The sequence below is a fragment of the Ciconia boyciana genome, chromosome 4 (assembly GCF_034638445.1).
Source record: "Ciconia boyciana chromosome 4, ASM3463844v1, whole genome shotgun sequence".
NCBI lineage: Eukaryota > Metazoa > Chordata > Aves > Ciconiiformes > Ciconiidae > Ciconia > Ciconia boyciana.
In genome coordinates this window covers 91,790,521-91,812,525 of record NC_132937.1, presented here as the reverse complement: position 1 = coordinate 91,812,525, position 22,005 = coordinate 91,790,521, and the positions used below count along the sequence as shown (strand labels likewise).

General features: G+C 45.3%; 1 protein-coding gene across 3 annotated transcripts in view; it reads left to right on the top strand.

Annotated features, from left to right (window-relative positions):
- The first annotated feature begins 12,495 nt into the window (after positions 1-12,495).
- MUSK (muscle associated receptor tyrosine kinase) overlaps positions 12,496-22,005 on the top strand; it is a 54,444-nt gene continuing 44,934 nt past the window's right edge. For all 3 annotated transcript variants that reach the window (XM_072859683.1, XM_072859682.1, XM_072859684.1), the window contains exons 1-4: positions 12,496-12,574; positions 16,815-16,941; positions 20,188-20,339; positions 21,773-21,900. In XM_072859683.1, the coding sequence (XP_072715784.1) occupies positions 12,496-12,574; positions 16,815-16,941; positions 20,188-20,339; positions 21,773-21,900 (486 nt within the window). The remainder of the gene's footprint in view (positions 12,575-16,814; positions 16,942-20,187; positions 20,340-21,772; positions 21,901-22,005) is intronic.

Below are 22,005 nucleotides of genomic sequence, written 5' to 3'. Positions count from 1 at the left end.
GGCTGTACATTGTCACAGACAAGTACTACAGCCTCAGAGAGAACAGCAGGGCCATTGCCATAACACAGAAGGTCTTCATTAGCCCTCACACCAACTTCTCTTACCTCACTGAACTTGAGGTACTGTATGTGACAGCCTAAATCCTGCTATGCTGGAGGACAGGATTGGTAGATGTAAGTTCTTGGCTGGCACACAAGAAGGGCCACAGATCCTTTATCAAGCCTTGTAGAAGCTTGGACTGGGGCAAAGCCTGTGTCTGTGATGCCTCTGAACTCACATAAGAGAGAAGAGAGTTTAGACGTTACCACAGTTGCTTAAATACCAGCTGCACAGAAAAGATTTTGTAATTTTATGCTTCTGACAGGCAGGGAGCAGCAGATGGGGATGGCTTCAGCACAGAGTGCTATACTGGAAGCACCTTTGCTTTTACAGGCAAAGTCTGATGAGGAAAAGCCATGTCCCTTTTCTTAGCAAATTAATATGGTACTCTGTCTTTTGTAACAAACTCGTGGCCAGATGCAGCATCACTTGGCAAAGAAGTTGTAATGAAGTGCACTTGCTGGAAATGTTGATACACACTTTCTGAAAAACATGCTGTACATTTCGTCACTGTGTGATGTATGGTAACAAACTGAGGGTGGGTGGATCCGAGGGGGTGAATGAAAGGTCTGGCAGAGTATTATAGTTATCTATGTTCCAGAAAAGAAAACGTGGAGGATATGACGTTCAGGGTAATTCTGTGCTTCTGGAATTGTTTCTAAATATGGAATTGTCCCCAGTCAAAAATGGGAATTCTTTCTCCCCGTGCAAAGGGCATGGTGACATCCTTAAAGACTGGAAACTCATCCCAGGTCTATCCTCAGTGTGATGGTGGAGACCCAGGGTTCCCAGGCCATCTCCCAGCATGAGGGGCTGGTTGATGGGAAGAGCTCTGATCTGCGCTAGGAGAGGCTGGGCATCTGCAAGGGCTTGTGGAAGTGTCAGAAGCTGAGACTTTTTCTTGCTTTTGAACCAAACTTTAGATCCCCTTAAAAGCCAAGTTGTTAGCAAATAAACATATTTTAGCCAAACCTCATGCTACACATCAATGTCACCACAATGTGATACACACGGGACAAGTTTTAGAGGAACCCGGTGCATCTATTGAAATACAATGGGATTCATTCTCCCCGAGTAAAGCCCCTAAAACCTCAGAAGGTCTTTTGAAACTCTACACTTTGTTGTGCTATTTAATTTGTCACTGCAGAATTCTGTCCCTCAGGGGCTTTTCTCCTATTCAGAGAGACTTTTTCCATTGACTGGAACAGGGCTATCATGTAAGTTCTGACAGCCACCATCCGAAAACTGCAGCCTGGAAAAATTATGGCTGTGAATCACTGCACTAGAGCTCACTACTCCTGTGGATGTGGGTTCTTGAACCAGGTCCCAAAGCTATTGCCAGGGCTACACAAGTTGGTTTTGCTCCAGTGTTTCCAGCCGTTGGGATTTTGTCACATTATCTGATGTTCTGCTTAATGCCTCAGCCCCTAGGGCTATAAGATTATGTAAGGATCTCTGCTTTTATTACAAAATAAAGTTCATTTTCTAGTTTTTCCAGAGGAACTTAGAAATGTGACCCTTAATAGTGCAGACAACGCAAGGTTACTAAACCCCCCAACTATTATGTTTAAGCCAACTATGATTTTTTTAAGACCTGACTCATGATTTTTGAATGCCTGAGGGACGCTAGTGTATTCTCAAAAATACAAATATTGTTCAGCTTTTCAGCTTGATTTCTTATTTCCTCAGCCTGACAGCATTGCCTAATTCAGGGATTTTTGTTTCTCTGAATGTTTTGAACGCTGTAGCTCTGTAATGCATTTCTGGCATTCCAGAAGCAAGCCCCCAGGAGCCTCTGTCATGCATCTGTCATTGGAGGTGCCTTAACAAATGTCCTACAGCATGTTTACAGTTTTGAAATCACGCTTGTCCGCAAAAAAAGTGGTTGCTAGATATGTCACTTTTGGCACCATTTCCATCATGAAACTTTCTTCAGGATGCAAATTTCATCAGGTATAGCATGGATCTTTCTTTTTCCAATGTCTGAAAGCACAGACATAACTGCTGTGAAGTACCGATGTGTGCACCTTGACTCTATGAGCAGCCATCCCACGTGCTTTTCTGACTTTATAGGTGCAATTGATTCCTCCTTTTGCTGGCCCACTATCTGGGGAGATGAAGCTGTCTGTTGCCCCAAGAGCATGTCCTCCTCACCCTGAGGTGGCTCCTGGAAGAAAAAGCATCCCTGATGTCTTTTCATGTCTGACCCCTGACAATGCTGGTGGGTGGTATTGCTACTTGCAACCACTGATGGACTGTGCAATGCTTTTCCCTGCTTGTAGGAGGCAAAGGAGAGAACTGGGTGGGAAGAAGACAATGTCTCCATCAAAGTGTGACACCACGAATTATTGTCCTACAGCTTTGTGCTAAAGGGGATAGGCAGCAGTGTTTGGGAGGGGTTTACTGAGATGAGCGCATGGCATGGCACAAGCATCTCCAGCTGGCACCGGTGACAACAGTCCCCAGAGCTAGGGCTAGGCTCTCTACAGAGAGCTGTAGACAGTTGCCTAATAACTGCCCAACTCAGCTGGACATAGAAAGGAAAGTGACTGTCGGTTGTGAAAGGCTGTCCAGATTGCTCCTGCTGGTGTGAAATGCACACTGGCATGAGTGGGGAGAGCAGCTCTGGGGTCCACGTACGCCAGAGAAGAGCCAAACACCCAGATACCTCAAAGCCATTTTTTTTGCCTGGACTAAAATGCTAGGCTCTCCTTTCTGCACTAGAAGGGGGTCCCTGACTTCGACTGGATGTTGTAGCCCCGTGTATACCTGTAGATTGCACAACAGCAGGAAATGCTCCCAGTGCTGGAAGTTCAAGGTCTGTACTATTCGGTGGTTTACAAGCTCTTTGGCATGGTTTTGGGCCATGTTAAAACAATTCTCAGGGGTGGCTCGGGTTTTAGGATGGGCCGTTGCCAGCAGGTGGTCAGGAGGCTGTCCATCTCGTGTGGTTCAACAGCATGGATGTAGGCTGGTGGGTGGTGGTTGCTGTTATAGACCTTCTTCTCATTTCTTCTAGGCCTGGTGAAGAGAAACTGCATTTTGCCCCACACATGGGATTATCATGTTATAAAAGATTCAGACTTTTAACAGAAACTTCACATTCAAAATGCAGACTCTGGCTCCTGGTATGATTTGGTTATAGTAGGAAGATACATCCACTGAAGTTGTAATTTAGGTGCCACACAGCCTCTGTGGCACAAGTCTTCACAGGGGCTTAATTTAAAATATCTCCATGGGCTAAAATACTTCTTTTTCAGCTGGAGATAAGGCATGGGAGAGCAGAGCAGTTTACAGAGCATAGCAGCTGCACAGAGAACCTCTGATGTGCAGATAAGACAAGCAGCTGAAGTCTTGGTGATGCTAATCAAATATGAAGTACAGACCCAGTTCTCCAGCATGGGCAAACTGGCATAGCTCCAGTATTGCCAAGGGAATGATAACAATTTACACCACGTGGAAGTCTGCAGACATTTTGTGGAAATTCAAATCCATCCTGCTTTTTCTGTCTTGCATCTTGTGCTGGTTTTGGCTGGGGTAGAGTTAATTTTCTTCATAGTAGCTAGTATGGGGCTGTGCTTTGGATTTGTGCTGGAAACAGCATTGATAACACACTGATGTTTTAGTTATTGCTGAGCAGTGCTTACACAGAGCCAAGGCCTTTTCTGCTCCTCACCCCACCCCACCAGCAAGGAGGCTGGGGGTGCACAAGGAGCTGGGAGGGGACACAGCTGGGACAGCTGACCCCAGCTGACCCAAGGGCTATTCCATGCCATATGGAGTCATGCTCAGCATATAAAGCTGGGGAAGAAGAAGGAAAGGGGGATGTTCAGAGTGATGGCGTTTGTCTTCCCGAGTAACCATTACGCGTGATGGAGCCCTGCTTTCCTGGAGATGGCTGAACACCTGCCTGCCCATGGGAAGCAGTGAATGAATTCCTTGCTTTGCTTTGCTTGTGTGCGCGGCTTTTGCTTTACTTATTAAACTGTCTTTGTCTCAACCCACAAGTTTTCTCACTTGTACCCTTCCGATTCTCTCCCCCATCCCACCGGGAAGGAGTGAGTGAGCGGCTGCGTGGTGCTTAGTTGCCAGCTGGGGTTAAACCATGACACATCTTCAGCTGTCTTATTGACACTAGTAGGAACTGGGCCACTGGTGTCAGCAAAAGTGGGATTTCCAGCCCCTGCTGAGAGAGGAGCAGGTCTTTGCACATCCCTCATGGACCATCTCCTGCATCCCCAAACGGCTGGGGAAGAGTGATGGATTTGGGATGCAGTGATCCACCCAAATCATTGCATGGTGTAGGTGTAGGGCAGGGAGGGCCCCGGGGCACAGCTGCCGGCACTCCGTGGAGCTGCATGGCCTAACCTAATGCACATGGATGGGACTGCAGTTCAGCGGACCCGGTCTGCACCGATATGAGGAGCCTGTTGTGGGAAAGCCCCCGCCTGCTCCAGACATGCCGGCAGGCACTGCTCGGCAGCTGCGGTGCATTAAGCATGGTGTCGGGGAGGGGGAAATCCAGCCCTGCTGCACACCTACTCGGTCAGAGGAGACACCTCGGAGATTAATTTGACCCAGTGCATTTTTTATTCAACCACATGCTCCAGAGCTGCCACTGATACTTACAGAAAAAAGGTGAATACTGTGAAAATACCCTAGACAACAACAGACTGATTGCAAGCTGTTTTGGGGACCAGCGCCTGGTGCCACTTGGCAAGTGTGATGTCTGGGACAGGGTGAGGCCTCAGCCATGGCTGCAAAGATGCTCTGGTATCTTACCACGCTGGGGGAACATCTGCATCGTTAAACCCATGTGGGTTTCCCTAACCTGACCTCCTCTCCCAGAGACCACCCTCCCCCAGCAAATCTGCTGCTGGTGGGGGAAGAAGGTCAAAATGTGCTGGAGCAGTGACCAGAAACCCCCTCTCCATCTGGGGTGGGATGCAGCAGGTGCAGGGGAGAAAGGACCCTCACCTGGACAAACATTCCTCTCTAGCTGCCCTCTGGGGACAGCACATCAGGGCAGAGGTATGTAGGAGAAGTCACTCACCCCTCGGCAGCAGCAGCTGTGGCTCTTGGGAAGGGCTCTAAGCCCATCTTCCGAGTCTCAGCCTCTCACAGTTACCCAGGGTGGCTTCTGCCCTGTATGGTTTTTGAATTGAAGTATTTTGCTTTATGACCATCTTTTCAAGGTATAAGGTGAATTCTGTCCTTTGCCACTCCCTCCCCAACAGATGGATATCAAATGGTGAAGCAGTTAGCCACAAGGCAAGTTCAGTTTAGGTTTTGGTACAACCCTTTGACCTCCATCTGTATTATCTCCTGACCCGCGGTACTGCTGATCCACCATTCATTAATTATTCACAATATCTTAAGTGACAGAAGCACATCGTGTTGGTCAAACACTTGGGCTGCAGGGCCAGGCTTACAGACTGTGGATGTTGCCCTTGCTTCAAACAGGTTTAATGATGCTACGTCAACAACAGGCAGGGACAGGACCCTCAGGCCAAGTCCACTGAAGCTAAAAGGACTAATCCTGTGGATGTGCCACTGTTTTGGATCAGGTCTTCTATGCTTTAGCTCTTTTTCAGGACTAAACCAACTCCTAAGGAAAAATACTAGACAATGCTTATAAATACGGGGCAGAAGAGCATAACATCTCATGGATGGTCATAAATGCCACCTGCTATTCAGAGCCTGCAGAATTTTCTTCTCACCATCTAGTCTTCTCCCCTAGGCTTGTCAAGCATGTGCAAAATCCCATGCCTGTCCCTCTTTTGTAGCATCCTAGGGGCTCCTGGACTCCCTCCTCTCAGCACTCTGTGTGCCCCACAGGCTTCTTTGCAGGGCTGCCAAAGCTGTGCAGGGGTGTGCGAGCACGGTTGTGCTGCCAGGGCACAGAACCCCGCTGTGGTTCCTGCAGAAAGCAGTGCCACGGCTGCTGCCCCCCCGCAGGTGGTGCAGGGGCCCGTCGTCCGTGGGGAGCTGTGCATTGCTAAGGACATTTTCCTGAGGCTTGGGTCTTTGGTTCTGCTCTCCTTTCTTGCCTCATGTCAGACATCCAGGTGCATATCACTATCGCAGTGTTTGCTGTTAACTGTGCTGAATGTGTTGGACGAGTCTTTCAGCTAAAGACCCACCATTTGACTAAGGAGACCTATCCACACATATTGCCATGCTAATTGTGGTGCTTCCAAATAATAGGCAGCAGTGTTTAAATAGCAGCCAGTGAGACTGCTGTAGCAGGTAGATATTGGGATGGTCCAAAACACTATAGCCAAGTGTCGTGGCTTAACCCCAGTCAGCAACTAAGAACCACACAGCTGCTCGCTCACCCTCCCCTCGCCCTGATGGGATGGGGGAGAGAATCAGAAAAAAAAAAGTAAAACCTGTGGGTTGAGATAAAGGCCGTTTAATAGGACAGGAAAGGAAGAGATAATAATAATAATAATAATGATGATGATGATGATGATGACGGTAAAAGAATATACAAAACAGGTGATGCACAATGCAATTTCTCACCACCCACTAACTGATGCCCAGCCTGTCCCCGAGCAGCGATTGCTGCCCACCGGCCAACTCCCCCAGTTTCTATACTGAGCATGACGCCATATGGTATGGAATAGCCCTTTGGCCAGTTTGGGCCAGCTGTCCTGGCTGTGTCCCCTCCCAGCTTCTCGTGCACCTGGCAGAGCATGGGGAGCTGAAAAGTCCTTGCCTAGTGTAAACATTACTTAGCAACAACTAAAAGATCAGTGTGTTATCAACATTATTGTCATCCTAAACCCAAAACACAGCACTATAGCAGCTACTAGGAAGAAAATTAACTCTATCCCAACCAAAACCAGGACACCAAGTATGCCTCATTGAGTGAAGTCCACACTGGGACCTGATCTCTGCAGTGCAAGCCTCTCTCCCATAGAAATGACTGGGATGTCACAAAGGATTATGGCTTCAAATGAGCAGCAGGTGAACTCTTAAGAAATAAAGATCACAGGCAACCTTCTGCTCTCAGTTACACTCCATTGACGTCAGTGGGGTTGCCTGGGGTTAACCCAGAGCAGAATTTAGTTCCTTGTTTTTAATGCATATAGCTGAAGCCCCCCAAAATGTATTTCAGCATATGGTACAGTATCTAAAAATGTCACCAGTTACTCCTGGGCTACACATGCTGCAAAGTTCTTCTTCCTATCACAGCAACAGAACAAAGCTATCTCGTCCAGAAAAAGCTTGTGGAGCTGTTTTGCATGTTGCAGCATGCTGCGCGCGGTTCAGTGAAATGAAAGGGGATAGGATGCCCCTGGGACTTGTGTGCTGCACACCTCCTGCAACCGGTCATGGCAACCTGCCATCGGCTGGCAGGACGTGGCTGCTCCGTTTCAGGTGTCCTGTTCCACTGGCAGACATGCTATTGCATGGGTGCAGGTACTTTTGAAACTTGAGTGTTTCCTCATATCACACCCATATGTCGTAACACCTCCCAGATCCTATTTGGCTCCAGAGAGATGCTGCGGTGTTTCAGAGATGCCATAGCGATGTGTGGGAAAGGTATTTACAGGCCTATGAATACAAATCACTTAGGAAAGCTAATTTCTACGCTGTGTACAGGGCCACAATCTTCCACTCAAAGCCAGTTGTGCTAGAGGCTGTATATCTGAAACCAAACTGGTTGTTTGCTTGTGGCACGCCTGTAAACTCCTGCTTCTTGGCATTTGCTCCTCCACACTCTAAAACAGCAATCAAGAACAACAAATAATTACAGCCAAAAGTTGAAAATTGAACATTTTTCAATCTGACAGTGGGCATCACAGTACTTAGATTTATTTCATTGTGCTTTTCCTTTGTTTTAGTTTTGATTATTTTAAAGAGGTGCTGACAATAATTAAAATACTTGTCACAGGAGTTCTGGTATAAAATAGCCAGATTCTATTTCGTAGGGCCTGTATTCATGCCGTAACTGCCAATATTACCATCAGATCAAGGATCAAGTTGAGGTTGAATTTACTTCTTGGTGAGAGTGAGATTTTACAAGATGCAGTATTCTGGGATCGAAGTCAATGTGATATGTTACATCCCTAATGCATTCCTGTCCTGAAGCACCTCCTCATTTCTGTAAGGGATTCTGTAGGGAGATGTTCTCCTTTGCATGGTCCCTGTGGCTTGGAAATCCACACCGCGTCCCTCCTTCCCCCACTTCCCTGGGCGTTTCACTCAGGGCTCTGCTGTAACTGTTTCTAAATGCAGGTCTTGTTTCTTGCTTGCCAGGTTGTGGTACCATGCGATGGAGAGCAGGTTTCATGCATCGGCAGCCACCCTGGCCACAGAGACTGTACTCTTCTGACAGCAGCCAGAGGATGAAGGACGGAAGTCAGAGGCTGGGGAACAAGGGGTGTGCTTGCCTGTGGCATCCCTGTTTGGGGAAACATGGGCATCTCGGACTCCCCCCAGCTCAGCACAGCAACAGCATTACTCTCACAGAGAGGAGAGGGTTATCGAAGGTGGGAGCTTTCCCCATGTTATGGTGTGGGGCTGGCTGCTGTGGGCAGCAAGGTGAAAGAAGGGGCAGGTCTCCCAGCAGAGAAATTAATTTCATATATTATGACAAACCTGCATTCGGCTCACCCTCTGTGCTATATACACCAGTGCGCAGTTAGCTATCTGCATGACAAAGGATCTTCCTCTTTCATTACAGTATTACTCTATTTCACTACAGTAATTACACCTCATAACACTACATAATGTTGCCTTACCACAAAACATAGGACAGCAGATTAGATTGGCTTTAGCCAGTGCTGGCAGATTCTGTGAGCTGAAAAATTACAGAAAAGTTTGTAGCAAGACGATAACAAGAAATTAATGCAAATCTTAGGTTTCCCAATACCCACAAACTCTCAAGAGAAGAAAAGGGGACCATTTCAGATTCAGGCATCAGAGCTCAGTAAGTGCTGAAATATTAGTAGGAGATCAGAGATTGGCCCAGATGGCTGAGGGCAGAAGCCAGCCCAGTGCACCTGAAACCCTGCAACTTAAATTGCAGATTTAAGCTGCAATTTTAAATCTGGTTTCTGGTCCGATCTGGTCTTATGCTTCAGAGGCTACGTCTGTGTTGCATTCAAAAGGGTGACTGCAGGACTGGCAGCACCAAAGCTGAAGACAGGTGGCCCCCGTATTTACCCAGGTAGGTTGCCAGCACCAACATTCACATCATTGCATTAAAATGGACATTGGTCAGGCTGGGTTGGTGCTGACTTGGACATTTCTGTGTGAATCACCAGATGCTGGGTGACTGGGGCCATTGCCAAAGCAACTTCACTGAGTACCTCTGCAAAAGGAGTTTATTCCCTGGCTGGACACTTTCTGCTGGAAATATCTGCCCTAGCCTGTCTACTTGGATGAACAGCGGGGACTATCTAGGGAAAAGAGGGTGATGGTGGTCAGAGATGGTGATGTGGGGCAAAAAGCAGATTTCAAAGTATCCAGTGATCAAATCTTGTTGCATTAGCGTGTAAAACTGTCAGCCTCCAGCACAGCACTTCAGAGGAGGGAGAGGTGTACAGAGAATAGGTCCAGCATGGTTCTGTCCTGCAAACAGTGAAGAGCAAATTTGCCCTCGTCATGGTGGGGAGATGCTAAGCAATTAATTAACTGGAGGACAGTTATCTGAACTATTCAGCAAACTCAAAAACTCTGACTTTCTTTGTATTTATGAATTTATTAAAAAATACTGTTATTTATTAGAAGTCACTCTGCAAACAATTTGCAAAGGGAAAAAATGGTAACTAGATGAATGAATGCTCCAGCACACTTTGTGCACCGAACTTCATGAACCGGCTTTGGGGGAGGTATTTGCAGTGCAGAGGGCTAAGCTGCTGCATAAATCTTTGTGGGAAAAAAGCTTCTGCTGCAACACGTGAAAGCCAGGGACTGCTTCTCGTTATTAGTTGTGTAGGCTGCTGGGACCTCATCTCGGCAGAGGCCTTGGGGCATGACTACAAATAACAACAGCTGTAAATAACGATTAGCTTGCACGTGTCTCAGCTTTGTTAGAAAAAAACCCCCAACAACCAACAAACAGCAAACTCATAACGACTGGGAGTAAAAATTAAAGGAGCATTTTGCTTTTATAAGGTAAGCCTGGAAAATGCTTGGAATCAAAGAAAATTTGGTGTCACCGGTATTTCATTTCCACTGATTTCACTCTATACAGAAGCATCTTTCCATGATGGACACAGATGATCACCAGCTTCCCATATATATTGTTTGTTAGCTGTATGGCATGTGTAGCTGGAGAACAAAATAACTCCACCTTGTGCATGTGTATCCTCTCTACTCCCTTTATAATGTAAATTTATGTCCTTTCCGTTTAGAGCAGTGTAGCTCGCTGTGGTCCTTAATAAAAATTTATAAAGCAGAGGAAATGAGAAGGTAGGAGTAGTTTGGTAATCCTAAAAACAACACTGACAGCCATCGCTGTCAGTGTTGTTTCTAAATGCTGCAATTGGCAGGCAAAAGGGAACGATTAATTTTTTGACTTGTATGGGATGGTGCAGTTTCAAAGTCCTCGTAACATGGCCCAGACAGGAATCCAGTGATGTAGAAGTCTTTGGTCAAGTCCCTCCACAGAGGGATTTTTACCCTAAAAGACCAAGTTGCATTTCTATGGAGCAGATTAATTGGATGTGATTGGACTTAAACAAAACAAAAGAAATATTTGTAAGTTCAGCCATAAGTCAGGATTTCTCTGTTCCCTGGTAGGATTATTGTTGTTTCATTATTGTCTTGTTGTTTTGCTTTGTTGTTGTTGCTAGCTCCAGAATTCCTGGAAGATCTTTAACACGTGTTCGGCGAGTGCTTCTGCCTTTATTCATCTTCAGAGGAGCACTTGCCTAGGGATCTTTGCTCCTAATCAGCCGTTGCGTGTCCCCAAAGTAACATTGCCATTATCACACCATGCCAAACCATTGGGATTCACACATGCATAGCTCTGGCCAGCTTTACTCTATTTGCTCCTCAGAGGAAGCACTGCCAAACTATGTACGTTCATTGCAGAAATGACTGTTAAGAAGCGGTTGAAATTGAGAGGTTCAGCAAATAAAGGAAATTCCAGAGATCTCAAAGTACCTTTTACTGTGATATGTTATGATTGCACATTCCCTTTCCTCAAACCATGTCTGTTAGTGCAAAGCTCACATCCGCTCTGCTGATAACATGATGAAAAGTATTTGGAGTCATGTTCCTAGGGCACCACCATCAATTAGATTCTCCCCAGCCCGATTATTCATCCTTTTCTTTTCTGCTCATGCAGATGTTGCTCCCACATCAGCCTTTCCACAGTAGTAAGACTGATTGCAAATGCTCTTCATATAAATATTTATCCTGGAAAAACAGGGAGTACAAATGACTTAACATTTTTGAAAAGGATGATGTCACGTAAACCGCTGTGCTAGGATGCAGCAAGACGGAGTTAGTCAGGAGTTTGCCTCAAATGTGGTGCTCCTCTAAAGCTTCCTAGAAAATGAGCTCTGATTTTCCATCTTTCACTTTAGGCAGAGGCCTGGTGGATAATAAGATATTTCTGAGGAATTAATTATGTCAGTACCCAACAGTCATATTTCCTACAGCAATGCCTCTACCCGTGCCCAAATCCCCTGGGCTGCTGCTGATGTTGAAATTAAATGCTCCTTTTCTCCCAGGGTGTACATGTCACTCCTGCTGTGGATATTCACTTTTCAGGGGGCCTGTTTCCAGAACAAGGTTCTGTTTTTTCAGTGCGCTGCAGCGGCTCTCAAACACTGACAACCTCCTTGGCAAAGAAGGGCACTTTCAGCCCCCAGTGCCAACCTCTCCTGCCTCAGCAAATACATCTGTTAAGAAAAGAAATGCTATCAGCAGGGCAACAGGTGGCATATTGCAGCCAATCATGAAAGGTTATAATAAGACAGAGGGAGTGCGTGCGTGCGAGAGAGGAGAAAAAATGAAAAAGAGTGGGACTAAGCTGAAGGAAAATCCAGTGGCAAGCATTTTTTCCACTACTGCACTTACATGGTGCTGAAATACAGGCCTGGTGACTTTGCAGCTCTGGGGTAGGGTACTGCCCTGGAAATGCATTTGCCCATTGTACTCCTCTCTGTTTGCTTAGAAGGAATTCAGAAGGGATTTGCTTTCTCTTGTTTCACGAGCCCCACGCTTTCACACTGACCGAAGTGGATATGCACCAGCTGGCCACGTCCATCACCGCCGCCGGGTGGGAGAATTCCTGATTATACTTAGATCCCGCAGACCCTGCTCCGTCAGTAGCGGAGAAGCTCTGCTTGCGCACCGCCGTCCGAAATGCAGCCGGCCGGGAGCTCCGCACGCTTCGCCTGAAGGAGCCGGATGCCTTCTGGATCGAACATGAATGACCTGCTGAAGGTGCCCCTGGTGCACGTCCTCACCCTGGCAGCCCTCAGCTTGGCTGAGACACTCCCGAAAGGTTTGCTTGGAGGGGCTTTTGCCCCGCTCTTCTTCTGCCACTTGCCGAAGGAGGTTTTGCTAAGGGGAAGGCGTCTCTGGTAATGGTGGGGTGGGTGGTGCGGTAGCATTCCCAAAAAGGGCAAAAATGTGCTGCTTTTGGTGGTCACTTCACTGCTTTTAGAACGATAGCAGTGAAAAAAATCTCATATTTGTGTCTGGGATTTAAGGTTCTTTGTCTAGGAAGAGCACGTAGTCCCGTTGTAATGGGCAGGGGAAAACTTTGGGTTCAGCCTGGGTGGGATGGACATTTCGCATGTCAAAGGAAGCTTACAGGTTTTAATGGCTGGTAACACCCATTGCTGCAGAGCCCAAGATTTGTGGTGTTCTGCGTGCCTGTGTATGGTTATAACTATATAAAGCTCAAAGAAGAAGTAAATAGCTATAACGTCTTCACAGAGTGTGTGTATCTAAATACAAATATACATGGTTTCTATTGCATATAACATAAAAGTTATTATACCTTCTTCCTCTTGTGTGTGCACACATGCACACGGACACATGCACATATACTTTTAGCCAACACAAGAACTGAAAAAAATCAGTTTAGAAAAGTCTTTGAGGTACAAAGTGCAACAGTGGTCTCCTGGACATATTGTCTGGTAACCCTGTGGACAAAAGGTTTTGCTGCATGGTGATTGTCAGGAGCCATTCAAAGCATACCAGAAACTTTGCAGCTTCAGGAAAACAAAAAAAACCTCAAGGAGGATGCCAGTAGTCACCTGTTAGGCCAACATCGCTGCTCTTGCAGTGCTGTGCTCTTACAATTGTTAGTCAGGTTGGCCTCAAAATGGAAAAAAAAAAGGTCCCTTCTTTATAAAAAACTTTTGAAATAGAAATGTTAATTTTTTCCTAAGGCAGTAAAGCAAGTTGGTGAACCCCGGTCTTTTGAAAGCTGTGGTAAGACGTGATTGGAGAGACAAGAAAATCAAAGAGGAAGGGGATTGATTTTTTTCCTGGTGGCACAGTGCAATGAAGAGATATGCATCCTTTCCTAAAACATCATGGGTGGCTGAATTGTTCCCTGAGAAAGGCTGAAACACGACTACAGCCCAGTGGTGCGCTGTAGAGGTTTTGCAGCATTAGCTGGAAACACGATTGAGCAGTTTTTGACCAGAGGAACTGCAGTATCTCCAGGTGTCTGCAGTGCTGCAGGGGAGACTGGCTCTGTTTTCCGCTTTGTTTTGTTTGCCTGGCTTGTCTTGTTTCAAAAGTGTGAATCCAAAACCAAAGCCAAGCAATTTGGGAGCTTCTGGTGGGCTGGGGATAGAAGGGGATTTGGCTTTTTCATGGGCCCCATGACTGGCCCTGGGTCATTTTGCTATCTCAGGAAACTACAGCTGACATCCAGAAAAATGGCACCTGTGTGGCTTTACAGACTTATAAGTTAATTGATTTTCAATGTTATTTAAAGCCACAGGGCTACCTAAAAAATGTCAAGAGAGCCCCAATGGGTGCGCACGGAAAGGTCTGGGGACATTTCTGTATGCTGATAGAGATGTCCTTACATTATTTGGATTTTATTTGCCCACATTAAAAGCTGGTAATGAAGGCATCATAAGTTTTGATTGCTTTCCTGAGAAAACACAGACTGACACCAACGCCTGAGCTTTTTGGATGGCTTTTAGAAGCAGGAACCATCTCAGCCATTTTGGGCTCTCTTGCCGCCTCACAGCAAAATGGCGGCACGCTCTCCACGCAGACACACTGCGCGTCCTCCAGCCTCGTGCCCTCTGCCCCCTCGTCCCGGCTACAGGAGCTCTGCCTTCACCTCCCTGCTGGCCCAGCCCTCAGCCTTAATATCGGAAAGGTAAAAAAGAGCATACGAAAAAATGACCCATTGCTGTTGTTGTCACAGTTGCTCTTTGAGGATGTAGAATTTGGGGAGGCAGCTGTAAAAAAAAAGCTGCCTTTCTGGTTTTACCATAGGTAAAGTGCTGTCGGTTTGGACAGTGTTTTCTATGAGTATGCGGCTTGATGCTGCCCTATGAGCTCTGTGCTGGCTTTCAGGAGATGCCAGATCAGACCCCATGTAGGCAATATTGCTAAGGATAATTCTGTTATACGCTGAGTTAAAGAGGTATCATGAAAGTACTTAACTATTGCTAGTGAATTTATTTAATACATAAAACTGACAGCCCTTGTTTGCCCGAAGAATAAAATACTGTCATTATGCATACTGGCTCTTGGTACAAATCTAACTTTATTCTTTGTGACAATGGCCATGCTTATCGTGACAACACAGTTACAAAACTGGTTGCTTTGAATTTTGGTTACTGTAAAAATTTACATTTCTCAGGGTTAAAAAAGCATCCTTCCAGAGATCAAGGCATGCGGACAACAGCAATAAAAACATACTATATAAAAATAGATTGTAAACCTCTATTTCAGCCAGGCTTAATGCCATCAAAACCCAATAAACCCTGTCACGAAATAGCAACATCCGCTTTGAAGTAGACAGGATAGCCATTGGTGGAGGTTATTCTCCTGACAACCTTCAGTAGCAGGGAAATTTAGGCTTTATGAAAATCTTCCATTTGGTTTCACTGGCATGGGATTCATCTGGGGTGCAATACAGATGATTACTTCTATCTAGTGTGACCCAAAATGACCCAATAAATTGAAGCCTGATACAATTTGAAGCAGTGATCTTAAACAACGAATCTGACACAGATGTGTTTTAACTGATGTTTAGTTAATATAAACTTTAGTGCTACCTTAGCTGTAGTTTTAAGATATTTTTATATAAATATAGTCATTACCAATTATGCAATCTGAAGTCATATAATCTAGAAATATTTTTGAGGCAGATTCATTCTAATGACATTTCAAAAGCATTATGACTTTTACATAAACCTGATAGTGGAAGCCGATCCTTTCTCCTCTAGCTTCATTCCAGCTGAACTCCAATGACATTTTAACTTTTACTCTCATGTAAATTGAAACAGCATTAAGGTAAAGGCTTTCTATTATTCCCAGTCACTTAAATTGGAGCGTCTTGTATTTCGCCTTTTTTTAAGGAGGGAGGGGTAAAATTGATGTAGTTTATTTTTTACCTGAATTTAAATCTTATTGTACTGAGGAGGGCCAGCAGATACAGTGCGGGCAGGATTGTCCTGTGAAAAGACACGCAGTGTGCCAGATACTGCTACAGTCAGTGAGGAACAGGAAGATTCCTGCATCCGCTGTACATTTTCAAGGTGGTGTTTCAAGAACATGGTATGAAACTAGTTCATCTCAGCACAGCTGTCAATGAAATCCAGTCCAACAAATATTGGATGTGTGCCCCTTGCAGCCATAGATTAAAAGTCATTCAAGTATCTTTGGAGGCAGTGGCTGCAATGCATACCATGCACAGGGAAAGAGATTCGCTAGACGTATCCTTTGATCCCTTCCACCCATGCTTCAAGTCTTTTACCAGAGCGACGGAAAATGTTTCTAAAGATACATTCAAATAAAGTATGACAACAGGTCTGTGATAATAAGCGTCAGACACAGCTATTAGACTTCTAACCCTGGTGCTACTTGGTTAGAAAAGGTGAGAAAAAGAGAATGTGTGCTAGTCATGCCACAAATCTGGAAGATCTGAAGAGCCTTTACAAGCCTGGCTTTGGAAAATATAGTGCTATGTAAGAGGGTTTTTTTTTAAAAAGAGAAATAGTTGAGTGGAACAAATCCCGTATTAATGATGAGGAAGCCCAAATCTCATGCATTGTGCGTTAATCAGGGGTCCCTGTGCCCAGTCCAGGGGGAGGTCAGCTTGGCTTCAATTTGTGTGCCGTTCCATGCAATTCCAGCCCATGCAATGCCACCCCTGTAGCAGGGGGACAGCCTCACCTGTGTCCTTGCAGTATGCCACCTGGTGCCGTGCACCTTGGGGGAGAGCAGGGTTAGAAACAAGGGACACACGGGGCTTGTTGGAGCTGCCCCATGCTTGGGTCACTCTGTTTTGCACCCTATAGAGAGAGCACAAGGGAAAATGCAAAACCTGCAGCAAACAACAGAAGGCTGCAGCTACAAATGGAGAGAGACCTGTGTTACAGCCAATGCGTGGAGGGTGTGCAAAGCACCTCTGTGCTGAAAAAAAGCCATGGAGTGACCCTGCAAGGACACAGCTGCCCCTGCCAAAGGGGTCTGGCAGGCTTTGTGCCTCTCTCCAGGAGGCACCGGGAGGTTTTCTCATTTTCTCTTCCTTCGCACAGCTCCCTTGATCAGCACTCCTCTGGAAACTGTGGATGCACTGGTAGAGGACGTCGCCAAGTTTGTCTGTGTAGTGGAGTCGTACCCTGAGCCAGAGATTACATGGACGCGCAACAGCATTCCCATCAGGTAGGGAGCAGCCCCAGCCCTCTCCAGCATCTCCTGCCAAAACGGTCAGTGCTTTCCTTCATGAGAAAGGAGATATCTAGAAACATCAAAATGGGTCTGTGGCAGGGAAGAGGGTGAGTGGCTGTATTTATAGGAACCTGTGTTCCTTAGGGAGTGATAGGAGCACCTGGAGGGTGCTCTTGCAGATTCACACGCTTGAGCTTGGAGACAGTTGGTTTCTGCTGCAAGCAATGCAAGGAGTTTCCTCTCCAGCTTCAGACAATGCAGTCTGTTCTGTTCCTCAGTTTATGCATTTACTAAGGAGGAGGACGCTGTATAATATTTAAAAGGAGCATTGCCAGACTTGTTGCCCGAGTGTCTGCAATGTGCTTGGAAACTTTGCATGGAAGGCGTCGTATCATGCCATTCTTGTTTGCTTCTGGTTCTGGATCTGACCATAGGAAACTGGCTTCTCATTGTCATGCACTGTCAGACATTAACCACCAGGCATCAAGGTGCTGCTGAAGAAGGCAGCCTTGGAAACGTGTTATGGAAGTTGCTACCATTGCTTTAGCTCTGTTGCTGTAGACAGGCTCTTGCAAAGTAAACTGTACCTGATCTTCCATCTCTGAAATCATATTACATGTCACATGGCTTCACATCAGTTTCTTATTCTAGATTGCTGTTAGTGACTCCCTCTGTAAGGGAAAATTACAGAACAATCTCTGTGTAACACAGTTAAGGCCTGTTCCACACAAGAGATGTCCACGTTAGGCAGATGGTTGCCTGAAGCACAGTTCTTGCTATCAGGGTCAAGCATCCAAAGAGCCCTTGAACCATTGGCTCAGAAGACTCCAGATAAGTCAAAATGGTCTTACCGCTAGGAAGACCATTTTAGAAAAGGAGAAAAGCAGAACACTACACATATGCATGCTGGCATTCAGAAATCTTTTTTCATTGCCTGCAACAGAACCTCAGCAAAACCACAGTTCTAAGCCTCTGACCCCGGCCTTGTTGCAGGATGGAGGTCTGAATTTCCACGGATGTTGTTTCCAAATCAGGTCACCTTTCTGCTAATTCCTTCCTCATCAGTGACACCTTGCCTGAAAATCAAAGCTGGGAGAGGAAGCCATTCATGCAGGACCATGGAGATTACATGCCTTTCTCTCCCCATGGTCTTTAAAATTTCACTCTCTATGTTCTAAGATCACATGAAAACCAGACTGCTTCTCACCCTAATCCCCACTTCCAGAAGCCCAACACACCTTTCTAAAAGCCATCCCACTCTCTGAGACACAGTAACTTTTTCACAACATTGACCAAAAAGGAAAATACCAATCAAAAAAGCTCTGATGGTGATGCCAGAGAGCTCAGGTGCTTCGTTCCTTTACTTGGGGCTTCTGGAGCAAGTTTAATAGCAGCAACTGTTTCACTTTCCCAAAGCTGTGTTGGCATTAATAGTCAGTGCTGCTGGATACAAAAGCTCAGACAAAAGACAGAGAAATAGATAAGCTGAAAATATTTCTGTTCCTTTCCAAGAACGTGGATGAAAATATTTGCACAATGGAAAACGATCAGATTGGTGGACTTTTTCTTCTGAAAAAAATCCCATATACATATATTTATGTGCTTCTGTCTGTGTATGTATCAAACTTCAAAGGGGCTAGTTATTGCAAGCAATAAATATAAGTTATTTTATTTACAAATTTTTCTTCTCTTGCCAAGGTCCCAGCACCCTGAACAGACGGCTAAGCTAACCTTCAAAACAAAACAGTATGTAAACATTCAGCTTCAGTGGGAATAGTGCCAGGACAGAGGCTCTTGTCAGCACTAGTCTTCTGGAAGCGCCTTTTTTTTTGGCATCAAAACTTGTGGAAGTAGACCAGCAGGTGCCCTGTGCTGAGTGAAATGGTTACCTGCCCCATCTCCCAGGAAAGGGCTGCCCGGGGTGAGCCTTCCTCAGGGAAAGAAGGGAATGGAGCCTGCATGTCTTTAACATGATGGATGAATTCATTGTACTCTTTCTTCCCAGAGTGAAAAAGAGGAGACAGATACAAGTCTGAAAGGCAAAAGGCTGTTGAAAGGAAATAAGTGCCTGTAACACCTATTGGTTAAGTAGCACATTCAGATTACTTGGTGACTGCTGTATGATTTTTAACAGTAAAAGACAAAACAGGACATACTTAGGCATCAGGTATTTGTGGTAGCTTGGGAGACAATCCTCAGGTCAGATCCCTTTTGCTACCGTTTGTCAGAATCCAAGGCCAATTGCATGAAAGTGCTTCCAGAAAGCATCAACGAAGGTGTGAAAATCAAACATGGAGGAATTTATGAAATGTTATGCAAATCTTGTTCCACTGAAGTTTACTATACTTTTCCAGTTTTGCAATGAAAATCAGAGATCAGCCCTCTGCTTTCTCACCACCTTTCTTTCTGTCTCTCCCTTGCTCTTGCCCATGTACGCACACACACACATGCACATGCACATCCTATGCTCACATATAGAATTGGTCTTTGCTGCACAGACTTTGTTACAATATCCTGTACCTTTGTTGCTCCAACTTCAGGGCTTTTCTTGACTTCTCTGAAGTCTCCAGGTTAAAGCCTGCTGTCATTACACTATAGCTATCCTGGCATCCACTAATCTTTAGATGGCTTCTTTTCTTTGGCACATTTCTTTGCTTGTTTGTTGGTTTGGTTTTTTTTCCAAAAAATAAACAAAACCACTCCTGGATGCAGACACAAAATACTTGGGTTTTGGTTTGCATCTTTTTTTCACAACAGTAAAAATTTTTCCATAACATTATCTGTTTAGTGAAAAAAACATTTATTTTTTTAAATATGAAGAAGGTTTCTTTGAAGAACTTCAGCCAGTTCCAGTTCCTATATAGGCAGTCCTTCCTGTGCACTGAGTGATTATACCTAAAACGGGACCCAGCTGGATAAGATTACTTGTGCTCATGCCTGTCCCTGGCCAGACAGAAACCCAACTGTGATACCTACTTACTTTACCAATACCTGACTGGAGGAAGAATTGCCACCACGCTGGTGGCAGTCAGGAACTGCATGGTCTAGTGAGGACCAAACCAAATCTTAAGGCCCAACTAAACATTTTCAGTGTCTTTCCTTCTCTTTGCAGGTTGAAAATAAAAAGTAAAACATATTGCCATTTGTAGTGCTGTCAGCGGGCTGCAGATACAAATGCAATTCCCCCTCTCCGTCCCTGGCTGTCCCCCCGCCCCTGACAATCTGTGCTGTGCCCTCCAGGCTGTTCGACACCCGGTACAGCATACAGAGGAATGGGCAGCTCCTGACCATTTTGAGCGTGGAGGACAGTGATGATGGAGTGTACTGCTGCACGGCGGATAACGGGGTTGGAGCGGCTGCGCAGAGCTGTGGGGCTCTCCAAGTGAAAATGCGTAAGTGGGAATGTAATTTCTTCCTGACACCATGTGAGCATGTAATTGAGAGCCTGAGCAGACCCCCAGGTATGGCCCCTGGAAGTCCGTGTTCAGGGCAGACTCATGTTCCTGTGGGGCTGGGTGCAGTCCCTTGAGGCAAAGACATGGCATATTGGAACCTATCTTAACTAAAAGCAGTTGTGATTATTCGCTTTGAGTTACACACACTTGTGCTAGGATCAGAGGAACTGCTTGCATAGCAGAGGATAAAAACTGATGCTTTGAAGAACGCCCTTTGTACAAAACTTCATAAAAGCAGCACAATTTGATAGATTAGACCTCCATAGCAATACTGCATAAATCCCTTGTGAATTTTAAACATAAGATTTCACTAATTAGATTTATGCCTGAGGATGGCAAAAGCAAGTAAATGCTGTTCAGATGTTCTTAACAGCAGTCTTGAAAGGTCTGGAGCACTGCGGTGTAAATCTCATCAGCCCACGTGGAAGGCAGAGGACTGGTTCTTGCAAAGGGCTATACACATGCTGAGCTTGGTGAAGCTGAACTCACATGGCTGCAGTTATTTACACAAACACTTGAAAGGGCAGCTGATATATATTCTGGCCAAAGCATCTGTTTGTAGGAAAGGATTTGTTTGTGCTAATGAGCATGACCTTCCAGGTCTGGTAATTCTGGGGCTCTCCAGCACCCCAGTTGCCTGCAGGTGGGGGCCAGGAGGTGGTGGTCTCTGAAGGTCGTTTTTCTGCTGGTTCGGTGTCATGCAAGGGAGGCAAAACTTCAGATGTCCCAAAATGCTGAGATGAAGACCTTTTTTACTCCCAGCTCAGAGTAAGCTAAGCCATGTTTTTCTTTGGGTAAAATGAATTTCAATTTGTCCCATATTAACTTTAAGGGAGTTTGATTCTTTTATTCTTTAAGGATCCTTTCTCCTTTTTACTAACATAGTTATAAATCCTTTAATTAGGGACATTAATTGAGTTTACATGCCCTTCTTGTTGAGCTAGAGTCAAGCCTGGGTTAAAACTATTTCAAAACCGATTTGCTCCAGATCTGAGCTTTCACACAAGACACTGTGTTTGCAGTGAAGAATGTCAAAACCTGGAATGCAAACATTCTTCAATATTGGAAATACTGTTATCTGGATTTGGATTTTAGCCCAGGCCCTAATTCAAACAACTGTCAAACGCCACTCCTGAAAACAAATAACCCATGCAAGTTTGCTGCTTTTGCATCCATAAACTGCAACTCTGAATGCTGCGCTTAAGAAAGTTTTTTCTTTCCAGAGCAGCTCATGACCTACTAAGACCACTCTATCTTTCAGCAATGTACAGAAAAAGCAGCAGAGATTTTTGTTGTCATTTCTGAACTTGTCCTTTTCTAGTATCTCTTAGCTTCAGTTCAACTTTAATTTTTGACTTTTAAAATTTTAGGACCCAAAATAACCCGACCGCCTATAAATGTGGAAATAATAGAAGGGTTAAAGGCTGTTCTTCCATGCACTACAATGGGGAATCCAAAACCTTCTGTTTCCTGGATCAAAGGAGAAACAGTTGTAAAGGTGAGCAGAGAATGAAATTTAAGTAACGCTAACTATTCACTCAAGGTACTGTCTTAAAATATTAGCATCAATTACAGCATTTGTAAATTCTTGTTGCTAGGAAGC